At 38.2% G+C, this 18,804-nt stretch overlaps 2 protein-coding genes, 1 long non-coding RNA gene and 1 pseudogene across 5 annotated transcripts; 3 read left to right on the top strand and 1 right to left on the bottom strand.

The window, feature by feature from the left end:
• The first annotated feature begins 5,090 nt into the window (after positions 1-5,090).
• On the top strand, positions 5,091-11,100 carry LOC137720457 (phosphoenolpyruvate carboxykinase (ATP) 1). Of its 3 annotated transcripts, none has more exons than XM_088698357.1 (13): positions 5,091-5,216; positions 5,546-5,850; positions 6,904-7,088; positions 7,539-7,692; positions 7,796-7,880; positions 8,697-8,797; positions 9,051-9,349; positions 9,502-9,675; positions 9,805-9,870; positions 10,001-10,179; positions 10,253-10,422; positions 10,511-10,679; positions 10,770-11,100. In XM_088698357.1, exons 2-13 carry the CDS (start codon positions 5,549-5,551, stop codon positions 10,911-10,913), a joined length of 2,028 nt encoding a protein of 675 aa, XP_088554483.1. In that variant the 5' UTR covers positions 5,091-5,216; positions 5,546-5,548; the 3' UTR covers positions 10,914-11,100. The 3 variants fall into 3 exon arrangements, with proteins under 3 accessions (XP_088554483.1, XP_068315629.1, XP_068315628.1); XM_068459528.2 differs by having other exon boundaries at positions 5,095-5,216; positions 5,541-5,850; XM_068459527.2 differs by having other exon boundaries at positions 5,098-5,216; positions 5,541-5,850; positions 10,511-11,100.
• A 675-nt stretch (positions 11,101-11,775) lies between these two features.
• Positions 11,776-12,771, top strand: LOC137719840 (phosphoenolpyruvate carboxykinase (ATP) 1 pseudogene; annotated as a pseudogene).
• A 1,072-nt stretch (positions 12,772-13,843) lies between these two features.
• Positions 13,844-14,323, bottom strand: LOC148699203 (uncharacterized). The gene is made up of 2 exons (XR_015965112.1): positions 14,052-14,323; positions 13,844-13,957 (listed from the first exon to the last, which is right to left on the bottom strand). It is a non-coding gene; the product is annotated as an uncharacterized LOC148699203 (long non-coding RNA).
• A 3,735-nt stretch (positions 14,324-18,058) lies between these two features.
• LOC137719839 (uncharacterized) lies at positions 18,059-18,640 on the top strand. Its single transcript, XM_068458845.1, has one exon. It carries the CDS (start codon positions 18,059-18,061, stop codon positions 18,638-18,640), a length of 582 nt encoding a protein of 193 aa, XP_068314946.1.
• The last annotated feature ends 164 nt before the right edge of the window (positions 18,641-18,804 follow it).

Genomic DNA, 18,804 nt, shown 5'->3' with positions numbered 1-18,804 from the left:
ACAACCAGGTTCTAAGGCATAATTCAGGCCCGAGCTTCAAAAATGTAAATCGCTACAAAGGCAAAGCTCATATAAACAATGCTCCCAAAAACTCTGATAGAGCCTGCCATAGGTGTCGTGGCAATGGACACTAGGTGCGTACTTGTCGTACCCCAAAACATCTGGTGGATCTATATCAAGCTTCCATCAAGGAGAAAGGTGTTGAGACCAATTTTCTCGACTAAGGTAAACCAATGGATATACCTGATCCAGTGTGCAACTTATCAGGGCACTTGAACACAACCCACCTAGATCTCTCAGACTTCATTGTGGAAAGGGGGAATGAATTGTACCGGTCTGATTGAATCATTTATGTTTGATGTACTAAACTTGTAATTTAAATCTAGCATTTCAAATTCAATAAAAGTCGCATTTAAATTTCCTGTTATAAATTGCTTTTAACCGTGATCCCCTTACTCAGAAAGCATGGATAAGCATTATGGTCATTTTCAAAACAAGAGTAATGATGGAGATATTTGTCTTGCAGACAGCACAACCACGCATACAATGCTTCAAGATCGAAAATATTTCTCAAGATTGATGCTTACAAAAGTAAGCGTAACAACAATATCAGGCCAATTAGATGTAATTAAAGGCTGAGGGAAAGCCCATATTATGTTACCAAATGGAACAATACTATCCATACAGAATGCGTTATACGCTACTCGATCTACTTGAAATTTGTTGAGTTTCAAATATATACATTTAAATGGATACCACATTGAAACGAAAAGTGCAGAAAATGTGGAGTATCTATGCATTACCTCCAATGATACCCAGAAGCGTATATTGGAGAAGTTGCGTGGTTTGACGAGTGGATTGTATTATACATACATAAAGACAATTGAATCACATACTGTCATGAACCAGAAGTTTGATAATTAAAAAGTTTACATGCTTTGGCATGACCGTCTGGGTCACCCAGGATTTACCATGATGCGTAGGATCATTACCAACTTTAATGGACATCCATTATTGAGCAGACACATTGCTATCTCAAATGATAACCCTTGCAAGCCTTTTTCTCAAGGGAATTTGGTAATTAGACCATCACAACTAAAGGTTGATGCTGAATCCCCATCATTTCTGCAAAGAATTCAAGGGGATATTTGTGGGCCTATTCAACCATCTTGTGGATCATTTCGATATTCTATGATTTTTGTTGATGTATCTACTCGATGGTCACATGTTTGTCTCTTGTCTACTTGGAATGTAGCTTTTGCAAGACTTCTTGCCCAGATAATTAAGTTGCAAGCACAGTTTCCAGATTACCCCATTAAGTCAATCCGACTTGATAACGCTGGTGAATTTACGTCTCAAACTTTTGATGATTACTGCATGACATTGGGCATTGATGTTGAACACCATGTTCCTCATGTCCATACTCAAAATGGTTTAGCAGAAGCATTGATCAAGCGACTTCAGTTAATAGCTCGCACTCTGCTTATGAAAACAAAATTGCCAGTTTCTGCATAGGGACATGCCATTTTACATGTTGCATCATTGGTTCGATTGAGACTTATAGCTAACCACCAATACTCTTTAGTACAACTCGTGTTTGGGCATCAGCCAAACATTTCACATTTACGAGTTTTTGGTTATGCTGTTTATGTACCAATTGCGAATTATGGATGTCATCACAGCGTATCTATATGGAGAATTAGATACTGACATGTATATGAAAATCTTAGAAGGACTTAAGTTGCATGAAACAACTAACAAATCATGAGGTATGCTCTCAATCCAATCAAGGCGATCATTGTATGGGCTGAAACAATTTGGACGAATGTGGTATAATCGTCTCAGTGAGTATTTGATCAAAGAATGGTATATCAACAATGTCATTTACCCTTATGTGTTCATTAAGAAATCCAACTTTGGATTTGCTATAGTGGTAGTATATGTCGATGATATGAACCTAGTTGGAACACCTAAAGAGCTCAATAAAACTACTGAATATATGAAAAGCGAATTTGAAATGAAAGACCTTTGAAAAAAAAAATATTGTCTCAGCCTGCAGATCGAGCATTGTGCTAGTGAAATTTTGGTCCATCAATCAGCTTACATTGAAAAAATCCTGAAGCGATTTGGCATGAGTAAGGCTTATCTACTCAGCACGTCAATGCTTTATTATATTTAGTATAATGTACTAGACCAGATATAGTTTTTTCAGTCAACTTGTTAGTAAAGTATATCTCTACTCTAACAATTCGTCATTGGAAGGGAGTCAAAGATGTATTGCGATACCTTCGTGGGACAATAGACATGGGTCTCTTCTACTCAAAGAAATCCACAAATGACAAGGTCCTTGTTGGATATGCAGATGCTGGCTTTCTCTCTGATCCGCATAAAGCCCACTCACAAACTAGATATGTGTTCAAGAATGAAGATACAAAAATCTCATGACGCTCAACAAAGCAAACATTAGTTGCTACATCTTCAAATCACTCAAAAACTTTACAGCAAGTCGTGAATGTTCTTGGTTAAGATTAATGATCCATCATATCCGGAATTCATGTGGTCTAACTTCGAAGACAGACAATCCAACTGTCATCCATGAAGATAATGCAGCCTATGTTGCCCAAATGAAGGAAGGATTCATCAAGGGCGATAAGACTAAACACATATCTCCAAAGTTTTTCAATGCACATGAGCTTCAGAAGGCTAAAGTTATTGAAGTCAAACAATTCCGTTCCAATGAAAATCTGGCAGACATGTTCACCAAATCTCTACCAAAGTGCACATTTCAGAAGTTAGTGCAAAGTATCGGATTACGTTGACTTACCAATCAGATAAAATTGGAAAATGCGAAATCAGGAGGAGATACATATCAGGGGGAGCATCCATGATACATACATGTTGTACTCTTTTTCCTTCGATTAGGATTTTTCCCACTGGGTTTTTCCTATCAAGGTTTTAACGAGACAACATAAGCATATTTAACGCTATATCAACAATCCAGGTAAAGTTGTACTCTTTTTCCTTCATTATGGTTTTTTCCCACTAGGTTTTAACGAGACAACTGATGTTGATATGTGGACATCCAAGGGGAGTGTTGAAAATATTGGTGGATTAATGAATGCCCACACAGTAATGTGGACTTGGGAAGTGAATGAGGATTGTATTTTAAAAAGTGTGTGTTGTAAATTTCAAGATGTAATTAATACGTTTGTTTAGAGTTGTTCTATAAGTAGAGCACTCAATGTGCTATCAAAATATACTGAGAGGAAGAAAATATCAATAACATCAATATCTATCCTTCCTTTTTTTAATTGTCATCCCCTTATGTTATAATTACAATGTGATATTTAATACCTGCTTCACTTCTGTCACTAATAATAGTATCTCTCTAACTTTTACCTATTTATAACATAAAAGAATTTATTTTTAATTGATTTATTTTTTTACCAATAAAAAAAAATTAAACTCAAAATACAATGAATTAAAGAAGAATGTTCTAATCGCAGAGTAACCGATCGCTTGCCAAATCAGGTTATTAATTTCTTTTTGGAAAGCAAGATACTTTATTAATTGCACTTACATTGCATTGTTGAATAAAGGTGAGTCCATGCACCTTGCATATTATCCACAAAAAGTTTTAAGCTAGCACATGACAGTAGTAAAAGCAAGAATATTTAGTAATATATTTGAATGGAGTAATTTTAATCCTTATCTCATCTTGTGTCAAAATCAACTGTGTCCATGATTCTTCGTTATTGATGCACCATGAATGGCAAATGGCATTGGACTGTGTGGGAGAATTATTATGAGGAGAAAATTTCCATTGTTATCGGAATACGAATAGTACATTATGTATTTTTATATAAGTGGTGAAAATTTTTTTTTTTAAAAATTTATTAACTTTTTAACACACATATTCCACCACTATTTATATAGTAACACGTGATGTACTATCTCCTGAACCGATCACAATAAAAAAATGGCAAATGGCATTGGACTGTGTGGGAGAATTATTATGAGGAGAAAATTTTCATTGTTATCGGAACACGGGTGGGTAGTATATCATGTGTTTTTATATAAGTAGTAGTGAGAATTTTTTTTTTAAGTTATTAACTTTTTAACACACATATCCTACCATTTGTATAATAACACGTGATATACAACCATATATACCGATCATAATAAAAAATCTCTTTATTATGAGAACAGTTTATATACATGAATTCGGCGTTTTGTAACGTTACAATTCAATATATTTCGTTGTGTTTAGAACGGAGCACTATATCAGTGATCATGTTCCGTCTCAATTAGTACCAGTGTGAAATATACTGCCATCCTCCATATCCCTTTCTGTTTTTCAACTCTCTTGTTTTTGTCAATTAAGGAGCAATTTTCTGTCTGCAAATTATGGTGGAAACATATTAAGTTTTATTTAATCTTATCCACAGATTATCGAAATTTGAGGAGTTAAAATTACAAAGACAAAACCATATCTAAATTTAAGGAGTCAAAACCATACCCATTTTTCTCTCTCAGTTACCGACCACATTTTTTTACCATTTTTTTTCTTTTTTTTTTAGCAAATTACTAGTTGGATTATGGATATGATTAAAGACCAAGTATACTTCAGTTGCCTAATTTTACTCATGTTACAGTGCTGCTCAGTCCACCCGTGAGGATAAAGCTGCTACCCATCAACTGATAGGACCGACTGAAAAGCAATCGACGACTGAAATTGAACCAACCAGCGACGGGTTCCACATCACCAAACGTTATTCTTGCGGCAAGGACGCGGATAAATTTTTCCGCGTTTCAATGCACAAATATAGAATACGCTACGTATTAGCGCTTAAAATGAGTAAAAACTCCACAAAAACATATTTCTCCAACCAATTAATCAAAAAAGGACAAATGAGGAAACTGACTCTAACAGTTGGTTGGAAATAGAATGGCGATGGCAGCATGTGGTCTTTATCCTTACCTTTTAGGTGAGCTAAGGACTCGGAGAGATAGGATTTAACCATGGTTAGATTGTAACCAGAGTTCTCCCTCAACCCTATATAACGACACCCCTCACCCCTCTATTGCCTCACCATTTGCTTCTCACCACCAATTACTCATTACTCTCAACTTTGATGCTCTCTCTCACTCCCTCATTATTTTTCATTTTCCATTAGTCTCCTCTTCATTTTTATTCCTCCACCTCTCAGTTTCTGGTAACTTCCCTCTATAATCTTGTTATTTTCGTGTTTGTATTTTTCTCTAATCATGAGAATAACTCAGAAAAGGCTTTTGTATCATGGCGTGGTGTTATTAGTTTTTTGTGTCTATTTCTGATCACTTAAATATGTGATATGAAAAGAGAAGTAGACACGTAAAAGAGAATAAAAAAACTGTTCTAATTGTCATTTGTTACTTTTCTTATCGCGTGATAAAAGAAATGGACGCAAAATCTAATTAATTAAGGCTCTGTACTAACTACAATTTTATTACACGTAAATCTGACATGGAACTGAATTATGATGATTATTTTGTGACAGAGAAGAAGATGGCGTCGAACGGGAACGGAGAGTTCAGCTTTGCGAGCGGAAACGGAACGGTGGCACCGGCGGCGAACGGTAACGGAACGGCGAGGAACGGGCTGGCGAAGATCCAGACGCAGAAGAAGGACAATGGGGTGTGTCACGACGACAGCACGCCACCTGTGAAGGCGCAGACGATCGACGAGCTCCACTCGCTGCAGAAGAAGAAGTCGGCACCCACCACCCCAATCAAGGGCACTCAGGGTGGTGCCTTTGCCGTCACCCTCTCTGAGGAGGAGCGACACAAGCAGCAGCTCCAGTCCATCAGGTATACACTTGTCGCCACACCCATGCACCCACGTCACCCTTTCAAGTCCAAATAATTTTTAGAACTTTTATCTTATTTCAAGTTATTTTGTGGAAAATATTTTAGAACCTCACCCCAAAAATTTCATAGCACGCCGTATTGTGATTTAATTGGGAATTTACGTGCACTTGAGATGCTATAATAACGGTATCTGAAATTAAATTTTATTACAAATTATTGTGTATATTGATTTTCTTTACATAATATTACCCAATTGATATATCATTGTTGCGCTCTAGTTGTAACATTTATAAGAGAAATTCTAAATTTTTATTAAATTAGCAAGTAAAAAGTATTAAAAAAAGTGTTTTAACTATTCATCACAACAGTCTACTTTAACCAACGTTAAATATTTTATTATTAACAATCTAAACCTAACTCGCTCATTTTTTAAAGGAAGTTTTAATAAAAAGCTCACGGTATTGTTCACTTTAACGAAAAATCATATTTTTACACTAAAAAGTCAATCCTGATACTATTCATTTTACCCTTTATTTTGTCATTATCATTAAAACTCAAAGTTTTTAAGCCTTTTTCATTAGTTTTCTTTTTTTTAAAACAACCTTGTCTTTTCTTTTATTTTCTCCTTTCTCAAGGTTAAATTTATTATTTTTTAGCATTTAACAAGTGAATAGTTTCTCTAAATTTAAAAAGTAAATTTTTGTTCATTTTGTTGAGATGCATTTTTGTTGTTTTCAAATGAACTCATAAATTCCATAGATGGACCCGCAGTACATCCCAGGATTATGTGGGCCCTCCCTCAAGATCAAATGAAATTGGGTTTTTAAGGTGTTTTTCAAATAAAAAAATAATCTCCAAATAGTGGGACAGGCCCGTAATTTCCTGCTTGGTTTAATTTTGACAAACAAACAGACCTCGAATTTTCCCGGAAAGTCATATTCCGGGAAAATGGACTTGATGTCACGAGTCACGACCTTGAAAATTCGCATACCTTGGCTTGATTTCCGTGCTTTGTGGTTTTTGATCTGTTTATGCTGAATTTGTGGGTGGTAGTGCATCTTTGGCATCGCTGACGAGAGAGACGGGACCAAAGGTTGTTCGAGGAGACCCGGCCAAGCAGTCCGATACCCCCAAGGTTTCGTCGCACGTGTCGCACCACCACCACTTCACGCCCACCATTAGCGTCAGTGACAGCGCCTTGAAGTTCACACATGTCCTCTACAACCTTTCTCCAGCTGGTACTACCACTACTATATGATTATCCTTCACAATTTGCATCTATGGATAAATAGGATAACGTTGCTTTGCCAGATTTACGTTGTATTCGACATCTATATATATAGCTACTCGTTAATATGAACTATACACATTTAACGAATAATTTAAATTTGTGGTTGATACTTACGTTGCCAGTCTAACAAAAGAACATTTCTCTTTATCAAATAACGGAAACAGATGCACACAAAGTTTGTTAGGGTTAGGGTTGCGTTTTTGACACCTATTTGAACCTATGAGATTTCGAATTGATTACTTTATAATTTTTCTACACTTTGCAATGAGAGTACCAAACTCTAAAAAGATAGTGTGAGATCTTTACCCTCGATTTATATGCTAAACTGATTGAGATAGGACCCTGAGCATTAGGGTTTTTTTTATTGATGTTTGGTTTTGGGTGGTATGCGGTGCAGAGTTATATGAGCAGGCAATAAAGTATGAGAAAGGGTCGTTCGTTACGTCAACTGGCGCGCTAGCAACTCTTTCTGGAGCCAAGACTGGTCGCTCTCCAAGAGATAAACGCGTCGTCAAGGATGACACCACCCAGGACGACCTTTGGTGGGGAAGGTAATAACTAATTATAATTACTAGTACTGCCCGCATTTTTCACTTTTACCCTTTGTTACTGTGTGTTATTATATTTAAACGTGGTGGTACTTTTCATCTGTAGGGGCTCACCTAACATTGAAATGGACGAGCATACGTTCATGGTCAACAGAGAAAGAGCTGTGGATTACTTGAATTCTTTGGACAAGGTCTTTACTTTTTCATTTTTTTTCTTTTTTTTCCTGCTAAGAAACGACGAATTTATAGGTAATAAGTTTCAGAATTTGACTCGCGTTTATTCGATCCCACGTCATTGTATTAGAAACTAGATTTACTTGTTTTTTATAAAACAGGTAAAAAGATTTTATGCCTGGTTTAGAATATTTACATGTGGAGGAAAAAGATTGGTGGTGGAAAAATGCATGCATGTTCGTATCCTTAGAATATATTGCTTTTAGGAGATAGTGATGCGTGGTATTTCCATTGTCCTTTTCCACAACTTGGCCAACATTTCATTGGGAGTGGCAATGTTTTCGATATTATCGGTTACAATTATGTGCATAATTTACTCATACATGTTTGAGCGGTGCTCTGTGTATTTATCATATGCTTGCTGTGTTGTACTCGACCTCATCACTACTTCACTGGGAAAGAAGGAATTATTCATAAAGAGCATGCATTAATACCAGTCAACTGTGCACTTTGTTGAGAAATTATTGTTTGGCACTGAAACACCGCATAGATATATTAGAACACGTTATGATGCATTGATAATTTATTACCAGTCAGAATGTTCCCTACAGTCCATACTGTTATGATGTTTACAAATATGTAAAATAGCTTAATGAACTAAGAAAGTAGCTGAAAAAATGTCTTGTTTATAAGATGGGAAAAATGTTTGGGGGAAGAAATTAGTTGTTGAGTACGGATATATAATTTGTGTATAGCTATATTCTTTTTCGTACCTTGTTGATTAAGAAATGAGTGGCGGGGAGTAAGGATGATTAACATTTTGATATTTACAGGTCTTTGTAAATGATCAATTTTTGAACTGGGATCCGGAAAACAGAATCAAAGTTCGGGTTGTGTCTGCCAGAGCTTATCACTCATTGTTCATGCACAACATGTAAGTAAAGCTAAGGAGTTTTTATGAACAATTTGCTTTCTCTGCAGTGTATGTTTCTGTATACATTCCTTCCTCCTTTGGGTAAGCTTGCCAGATAAGTCCTCTTAACGTTGCGTATGAGTTTTGACACGTAATCTTTTCCGAGTATTACCTATGTATCGTCTCTAAGCACGTAGGTTTCCGTCTAGGTAGGTGAAAACATGTGTGATATTAGCTTAGTGTACGTACAATTCTATAACTCGGTGGGTCGCAGGTGTATCCGACCCACTCCTGAAGAGCTGGAGAATTTTGGTACTCCGGACTTCACTATATACAACGCTGGCCAGTTCCCATGTAATCGTTACACCCACTACATGACATCCTCTACTAGCATAGACCTTAATCTTGCTAGGAGCGAAATGGTCATCCTCGGCACCATGTACGCTGGGGAAATGAAGAAAGGTCTTTTCAGTGTCATGCATTATCTCATGCCTAAGCGACAAATCCTATCCCTGCATTCTGGCTGCAATATGGGGAAAGATGGAGATGTTGCCCTTTTCTTTGGATTGTCAGGTATAGTATCGTCAATAGATCGCGGTTGTCGTCTTGCTCTTGCAGCCATATGATATGTGCCCTCTTACTCTCTCTCACTCTCTGTTAGCTATGACAGTTTAATTGTTTCTTATGGATGCTATTTGCCTTTTCCTTTTCATTTTACCATTTAGGTACTGGAAAGACGACTCTGTCTACGGATCACAATAGGTACTTGATTGGAGATGATGAACACTGCTGGACTGAGAATGGTGTGTCAAATATCGAAGGTGGTTGCTACGCCAAGTGCATTGACCTGTCAAGGGAGAAAGAGCCTGATATTTGGAACGCCATCAAGTTTGGCGCTGGTAATATATCACCTTGATTTCTTGGATATGTGGATATGATAGAATCAAGATGATGAAGAAGTAATAGTGTTTAATTTGTTTGGTCTTTTGAATTTGACTTGAATTTATCGGATTTTTCTTCGTTGGCAGTGTTGGAAAACATCGTGTTTGATGAGCACACACGAGAGGTGGACTATTCTGACAAATCTGTTACAGGTAAATATCAATTGTTTTAATCCCAAAAATTACACAATTTGAGTTTGAATCTCATACGGTGATTGATTATGCTTATACATAATTCTGATGGACCATATAATATATTGAGCTGTTTTTCTTCTGGTTGCAGAGAACACTCGTGCAGCTTACCCCATCGAATACATTCCCAACGCAAAGATACCATGCGTTGGTCCACATCCAAAGAATGTCATACTTTTGGCATGCGATGCATTTGGTGTGCTCCCTCCTGTGAGCAAGTTAAACCTTGCTCAGACCATGTACCACTTCATCAGTGGCTACACTGCTCTGGTAAATTCAACTTCTCTATTTGTACTCGTAACATTTCGGTTACTATATTAACTAATTGTTGATAAATTTATAGGTTGCTGGAACTGAAGATGGTATCAAGGAGCCAACAGCAACATTCTCAGCATGCTTCGGTGCAGCATTTATAATGTTGCATCCTACTAAGTATGCAGCAATGCTGGCTGAGAAGATGCAGAAGCACGGTGCAACAGGATGGCTGGTTAACACTGGCTGGTCCGGTGGAAGGTATATGTGCAATCGATTATCGTCATAATTTTAGAGAATTATTTCCCTGAGAAAATCTTAACCAAACAAACATCTTTCTGTCCTGCAGCTATGGATCAGGAAAGCGCATTAAGTTGCCCTACACCAGGAAAATCATTGACGCCATCCACTCCGGCAGCCTCTTAAACGCGAAGTACAAGAAGACTGAAGTGTTTGGACTAGAAATCCCCACTGAGGTCGAGGGAGTGCCTTCAGAAATACTGGATCCAGTGAACACTGTAAGTTGGTTTTCTCTTTATATACCGTTTCCCTGTTCGGTCTTGACCTTCATCATTAATGTGATATCCGAATCTTATATGTGGTTACAGTGGTCGGACAAGAATGCATACAATGAAACTCTGATGAAGCTGGCTGGCCTCTTCAAGAGGAACTTTGAGACTTTCACAAACTACAAGATTGGGAAGGACAACAAGCTGACCGAGGAGATACTTGCGGCCGGACCAAATTTCTAAAACCTTGGCAGAAAAGAAGAATAACTAGAAACTCTAGGGAAGCTTGGGGGTCAAGGCAATTGATGGAAATAAGAATTGGACAGATTCAGAAGTAGGCGTATTGTTATTCTAGATATGCTAAATAGTTCTTTTGTACCCTTTTTATGTCCTATTAATATATATAATCAAAGGATGTTGTTTCTCTCCATTTCCTTCCCCTCTCATTTTCTTCAAAATTCATCTGTTTCGAAGTTAATTTGAAATTCTGGACACAAATTTAAAGGGAAACAAAGAAAAGAAGGCAGTTTCCAGTCACCAATTTACAAAATTGAGTAGTTTTGGACAGTATTTAGGAGTTATAATAGAATGCCTACTATATTCTAGCTAAGGGGCACCTGACTCTCAACTTGTATTTTTCTTAAACTGGTGTGAGCGCCGTTTTAGACTCAAATCTTATATTGAAACTCAAATATTTTAATTTCACTCAAAATGTATTTCAAGTTTCCGATGCATTGGAGACAGAAAATGTAATATTTAGACTCAAATCCATTTCACCTTTGCAGGAGCCAAGCAATCAAATCCTTTAGCAATTAACCTAAACATGGGAAAGTGGAGCTAAAATGTGCATGCAACATGAATATCTCACTACAATGATCAAATAACTTGTGGACTCTGGAGAAAATCAAAGGATGTGATGTGAGACTTGGAGCTCAAGATTTCAGTGGCTATAAAAAGCCAGTGGGTTCACTACCACCAAAAGTGAGTGGAGAATGTATGACACACTATATGTACTTTGTATTTTATCAAAAAAAAAAATTTGACTAAAGTGTTAAAAATGTATTTTTTGCAAGTGCCCCTCCTCCCTCATTGGTAGCAAGCGAAGATGGTGTCGTACTTCTCAACAGGGTACAAGATCATTGTTTGTGTCTTGAATTTTTGATTTGCAGGTCTTTCTAAATGATCAATTCTTGAACTGGGATGATGCGATCTACAAAACAAAATCAAAGTGCGGATCATGTCTGCCAGGGCTTTCCATTCATTGTTCATGCACAACATGCAAGTTTTGAGGCATGTTCCACGTCGGAAACCTGCACGAAGATACATAAGACTCACGAACGATTGATTTTGATGTCATCGTAAAACTCGTGCATGAGCTTCATTAGTGTACGTTTGCAGGTGCATCCCACCCACTCCTGAAGAGCCGGAGAATTTGGAACTTCGGACTTCACCATCTACAGTGCCGGACAGTTTCCCTGCAATCGTTACACTCAACACGTGACATCCTCCACCAGCATAGACATCAATCTTGCTAGGAAAGAAATGGTCATCCTCGGATCCATGGACGCAGGGCCTCTTCAGTTTTATGCATTATCTCATCCCTAAGCGACAGATCCTCTCCCTACCTTCTGGTTGCAATATGGGGAAAGACGGAGATGTCGTGCTCTTGTTTGGATTGTCGGGATATAGAACCAACTGATGTTTGATCGTAGATGCATGCTAAGAGGCTAGTTGGTTCTGATAAATGTTTGCTAGCATGTTTGAATAATTAGGTACAAGAAAGGCAACTCCGTCAACGGATCACAATAGGTTCTTAATTGGAGACGATGAGCACTGTTGGAGTGAGACTGGTGTGTCGAACATCGAAGGTGCTTGCTATACCAAGTGCATTGACCTCTCAAGGGAGAAGGAGCCTGACATTTTCAATGCCATCAAGTTTGGGGCAGTGTTGGAAAATGTCGTGTTCGACGAGCATGCCCGGGTGGTGGATTATTCAAACAAATGAACACGACCGTGCCCGGGTGGTGGGTTATTCAAACAAATATCTTACAGGTAACGAGAGAGTGTGAAAATCATTTCTCATATCCGATCGTGCAGCCTACCCCATCAAATACATTATTATTATCTGTATTATTGAGTAATTACAAGGTTGCTAGAACCGAAAAGGGTATTAAGGAGCCATAGGCAACATTCTCAGCTTGCTTTGGGGCATCATTTTTATGTTGCATCCTACTAAGTATGCAGCAATGTTGACTGAGAAGACACAGAAGCATGGTGCAAGTACTGGATGGCTCGTCAACACTGACTGGTTTGGTGGAAGGTATGAATACACTTTCAAATATCTTCATAACAAGGCCTGAATTTTGGACAGTCAGATCGAACAAAGGGTTTCAATTCGGATCCAAAAAAATTGAATGATAATTGCTTTCCAATTCTAAGCCGACACTACTTGAATTCAACATTGACTCCAATTTCAGAAAAGTGCTGATGTTCGTACTCACCAGTCTTACTTTCCCACCTATCCAATAGTGCAAATGTTCGTAACAAATGAATATAAGGTGGGTGCGCAAATTTGCCAAGTTGGTGGGTACAGTAGCACCCTTACATGAATTCTCAGAATTTTCAAAAAAATTCAGAACAACGTATTCCTAATACTAATAGTCCAACTCCGAACCCAATTTCAAATGTCTAATTTGATTTGGGTGTTCCAAACTCAATGACTTTCAAATTGGAATTGGTAAGAATAGGAAGTTCCAATCCGACTTGCCTCTCTCACTCTCTCTCTCATTTTTTTTTTCGGGTTTCGCAGTGGTCGGACAAGAATGCATACAATTAGACACCGATGAAGTTGGCTGGTCTATTCAAGAACAACTTTGAGACCTTCACTATCGGATTGGTGAGGAAAACAAGCTAACAGAAGTGTAAAATATCACCTAATTTTGTCAGATGGGTTTTGGGATGGTTAATGATGACGTAAATTCCTCATATAGAAGTTAGGCATCACTATGAGGTGTTTCGAATTTATCATCAACCATAAGAAATCAGAATTGGCGTAACAATTTTACTGAGCAGTATGCAAATCTGAACTAGGAACGGAATACTTAGTGTGGAATGAACATTCAGGAAGAAAAGAAAAAAGAAGAGAAAATTAGGTGATGGAAAGATCAGCCAAATATCTTAGAACTCAAAGATATAGCTCCCTCATTCCCGAAAAATTTTACACGTTCTTAATCATAGTATTTTGCGACAGAAATATGCATTCAACACTCTATGTACCGCTCCTCTTCCTATTTTCCAACCATAGCAAACTCGATAAGGAAATGAATAGAAAAACTTGTAAAATAAAGGATAATCTGGCAATCTGAGATATTAAGGGTTCACCTTCAAAATAGGCAAGCAGTGAAATCAAAACTGTAAAGAAAGGAGGATATTTAAGCTGGATACACAGTATAAATGTTGTACTAAGAATTTTCTAGTGAAAGGAGACATGTGAATGACGGATCATATAACTTTGACCGAAACTCTGCAGATTAAACCATGCTTATAGGCAAGTGCAGGCACTCTGATTTTCAATAACAGTAAAGATTGCCAAAAATCTCCAACCCGATAAAATAACAAAGACAATAACTCCTTAAACACCAAAGCTACAAAGAGGCACAGCTAAAAGCCTAAAACCCTAACAAAATTCCAAGCATGCAATTATCAGAGTAATTTAGTAATACATTCAAATCAGTGATTACCACTGATACATGTGTCTGTGCGTATACGGGTACAAATACAACAGAAATGTACGGACAATTGGACAGAAGTCCAATGATGGGCAACGATAATTACTGAACTCGAAGGCAGGGAGGGTAGATGATACGATGCTGATAATTGTAAAAATAATCTGTCGATATTGATTGCCAAGTGTCATGTAGTCATTGGTTTAGTTGTTTAGTGTTTGTTAGATGGATATTAGGAGTTGGTTATAGCTGTTATGGCTAACCTTAGCTTGCGAGTCAGGTATTAATACTTGTCATCCGTGCAATGCAAGGTGATTTGTGATTTTGTAAACATTGGTATTTAGTAATACAGAGAAGTATTAGCATACGAGTGCAAAGGTTAGAACAGAGTTCTACTAGGAGAATGAACAAACAAGATGAGAAACATATCAGAACTGAATGTACTAACAGCATCAAGATATTCCTTAGGATAAGAGAAAAGAAGGATAAAGACTACCTTATCACCGTTGCATGCTTCTTCATTCAACCTGTCCGCAAAACTGTCATCCTGAAAGTCGGGTAAATTTCCCATTGCAGTTCACATTGCGCCATTTACATCCTCCAGGAGGCATTCAAGTTCATTAATACGTTTTTGCCTGCAGCAGCACTTGCATTCTTAAACAAAAATTTCAAGAGTACATCAAGTGCAAGATTGCATGAAAAATTTTAAAGCTTTTTTTTTTTTTTTGAGAAATTTTCATGAAAAAGGTTTGGGTCAAGTTTATTAATTAAAAAAAATCATGCTATAACTTATTTAATGAAAAAGACTTAAATTTAATAAAAATAACAAAAGAACTTAACTTTTAATTAAAAAAGACATAATTTTTTTATTAAAAAGATTAAAAAGAAAATGACGCACGTGACCCTCGTGCCCTCACACATATTGTTTATAAAACTTATTACACTGTTTATAAAACTTAACGGTATTGCACCGTTTATGAAACTTATTACATTGTTTATGAAACTTATTGCACTGTTTATGAAACTTACTATAGTGTTTATGAAATTTATTACACTGTTTTTAAAACTTACTACATTGTTTATGAAACTTACCACACTGTTTAGAAAACATAATGATACTACATTATTTATGAAACTTAACGGTATTACACTTTGTATATATGTATATTATTTCTTTTGCCTTAAGTAGGTACAAGTGAAATATACATATATCATTCTTATATATTATTTATTATATGCATCAAAATACACCTTACAAGATTATAGTACCTGACGTGTGTTTGTGTTATCTTGCTTTGTGAAAGATCCAAAAATGGTCGTTATAGTTAGCTAATTCATACATAATATAATATTTTCATGTATTTTTCTTATTTAATTATATTGGAGGAGGGTGGGGTTGGGGGGATGTGCGTTGACACATGTTTATATTTTATGTTTTTTTTAATTAAATAAAATTATTTGATGATTTTTGAAGTCCTTTTTATTAAATTTTTTTTATTAAAAAGAAATTTAATTAAAGAGAAAAACCTCTAGTATAGAACTGCTCCCAGTACAATCAAGCAAAAATGTATTTGTAGTAGTAATGGGAAACGACTATCCCAAATATAAGTATCCTGTATCAAGTGGTCAACACTAGTAATGATATCAGCAAGAAAATTCACCTCACAAATACATGTGACCAAGAGATAAAAGAAAAAGAACTGGCAAGAGATATAATGTCGTCAATGATTGTCAGAAGGTGTACTACACTTGTTCAAAATGACATCAATAATAAGTTTGGAATCTCCTTCAACACACACCTTCTTAAAACCTTTGACTATTGAAAATCTCAAAGCATCACGAAGAGTAAGAACTTCAGCAACAAAAATTGCAACTTCTCTTAGATTGTAGGCGCCAACCACAACGGTGAACCATTAGCATCTCTAATGACGAACCCAGCAGCAGTTTTAGAACCCACTATCGAGCCATCAAAATTAATTTCGAGTTTAGGTGCATGAAGTGGTCTTCACATGATGGTTTGAGATGAACCATGAGCATGAATTGCATATCATGTATGAATTGGTCAAAGTCTTGCAAACTGTAGGACATCTAAATTATGTTTCGAAATTTCTGAAAAATTATGATAACTCAAAATTAAAACTAATATTTGAGTTCAAAACTTTTCTAAATTAGTATTGAAATATTTGTTGCCGATCCAATCCGACAGAAAATAATCTCTACAACTAACTATTTAACCCGTTATCAAAAGAAATAATATACATATATTAGGGTTTAGGGTTTGGAGTAAATGTGCCTAAGGGGATCGCTGATCAGTTGGGGGGATCTCTTGGCATGGCTGTGGTTAATAATCCAGGGACCTACTTGGGGGTTCCTGCTATTTGGGGCCGATCGAAGCAACGTGGTCTTGCTTATGTGAAGGGAAGAATTATGGAAAAACTACAAGGGTGGAAACAAAGTTCGCTTTCCCGGGCCGGTAAAGAGGTTTTAATCAAGGCTGTAATCCAAGCTATTCCGGCGTACCCTATGAGTATCTTCAAATTCCCCAAAGTTGTTTGTAATGAGTTGGATGCGTTGGTGGCTGGATTTTGGTGGGGAAGTAAGGAGGGAGCCCATAAGATTCATTGGGTGTCTAAGGAGGTTTTGGGTATTCCGAAAGAGTTGGGAGGCTTAGGATTCAGAAACTTTCAGGAGTTTAATGATGCTTTGCTTGCTAAGCAATGCTGGAGATTAATCACTGAACCTGAATCGCTCTGGGCTCAGGTTATCAAGGCTCGGTATTTTCCCCATTGTACGATATGGGACGCGAAGAAGGGTGGTCGGGCGTCTTGGGCGTGGAGTAGCCTTCTGTGTGGTAGGGACTTGATCAGGGAGGGCTCTCACTGGCAGATTATGGGGGGTCAGGAGGTTCGGGTGTGGCAGGACATATGGCTTCCTTCCTTGCCCCTTGGACATCCGGTGCCGTTTGGACCGGTTGCGGTCACTCCTGGCTTACGTGTTCGAGATCTTATTTGCCCGGAGTCGGGGAGGTGGAACCTTGGATTTTTGCAACCTATCATTTCGGGGGAGGATATGCAGGCTATTGAGGAGACGCCTCTGGGGGATTTAAGTCGTAAAGACCGGCTTGTCTGGGAGTTTAATAAGAACGGGTGTTACTCGGTCAAGTCGGGATATAAATGGCTGCAAGATAGATCGTTAGAGTTGAGAGATACTCGTCGGCCTTCTATCCGAGGGGTCCCCAGGAGTTTATGGAAAGATATTTGGAAGTTGGAGGTTCCTCCCAAGCTGCGGCATTTTTTGTGGCTTACTGTGCATGGTTGTCTTCCTACTCGGGATGCTCTTTTCCGCAGGAGATCCTCTCAGACCTCCACTTGTCTTATATGTTGCTGCCACGATGAGACCACGGAGCATATGTTCCTCTCCTGTTCTTGGGTGGAACCCATATGGTTTGGTGGGGCGTTGGGTTACAAAGTGGATCGGCTTTCTCTCCCGGATTGGGTGGACTGGATCCAGGCGGTCTTCTCCCCGAACATGTGCACCACGGGCGATACGAAATGGAGGAGATCTTACATTGTGGTTACGTGTTGGTGTATTTGGAAGGCCTGATGTGATTTTGTGTTCAAGGGGGTGCCCTTATGTCCTCCAAAAGTGTTGGCTGCGATCACTATGGCGGTGAGCTCTTTCTTTGGTGCAAGGGCTGCGGCGGGATATAGAAAGGTGGGCGACGGGAGGAAGGAAAATCAGGTTGTGCGGTGGTGTGCTCCGGTCGATCCTTTTGTGAAGATTAATGTGGATGCTAGCTGGTCCAAGGCCTCAAAATTGGGTTTTGCCGGTGTAATTGCGCGAGGACAGGATAGAAGGATGGTGGCAGCCGCGAGGTACGCTATCAGGGCTCTTTCGGCGGCTGCTGCGGAGGCCACAGCGTTGATGCATGGATGCCAGTTAGGTGCGGCTTTGGGATTAAGGTATGTCATCTTGGAATCTGACTCCCTGGAAGCTATAAAATGTCTTTCTAGTTCGATGTCTGTGGGTAGTTGGGAGGCTTTCCCTATGTTGGCTCGGGTTAAGCAATTGGGGAGGGATTTTATTGAGTGCCGTTGGTCTTGGGTGCCTAGATTAGCTAATTGTGTGGCGCATGAGTTAGCGTCGGTTGATTTTCCGGAGATGTGTGATGTTGTTTGGGTCGAAAGGCCTCCATCTTCGTTGGTCTTTGTATTGAACAATGATGGGCTACCGTGTCCTCACTAATTTGGGTATGGTGGTGATGGGGATGACGCCTCTACTTGGTGGGGGGGGGGGGGGTCTTGTGGTATCTCCATTATCACTGCCTGGTATTGTTCTGCTGCTTGCCTCCTGTAGGCTTCTATATAATCGGCTGTTGGGTTTCAAAAAAAAAAAAAAACAAAAAAGAA

This window comes from Pyrus communis, chromosome 1 (assembly GCF_041283825.1).
Source record: "Pyrus communis isolate YQ-2024b chromosome 1, ASM4128382v1, whole genome shotgun sequence".
Taxonomy (NCBI): Eukaryota; Viridiplantae; Streptophyta; class Magnoliopsida; order Rosales; family Rosaceae; genus Pyrus; species Pyrus communis.
Note: the sequence above shows the minus strand (reverse complement) of the source record. Positions and strands in the feature narration are given on the sequence as shown.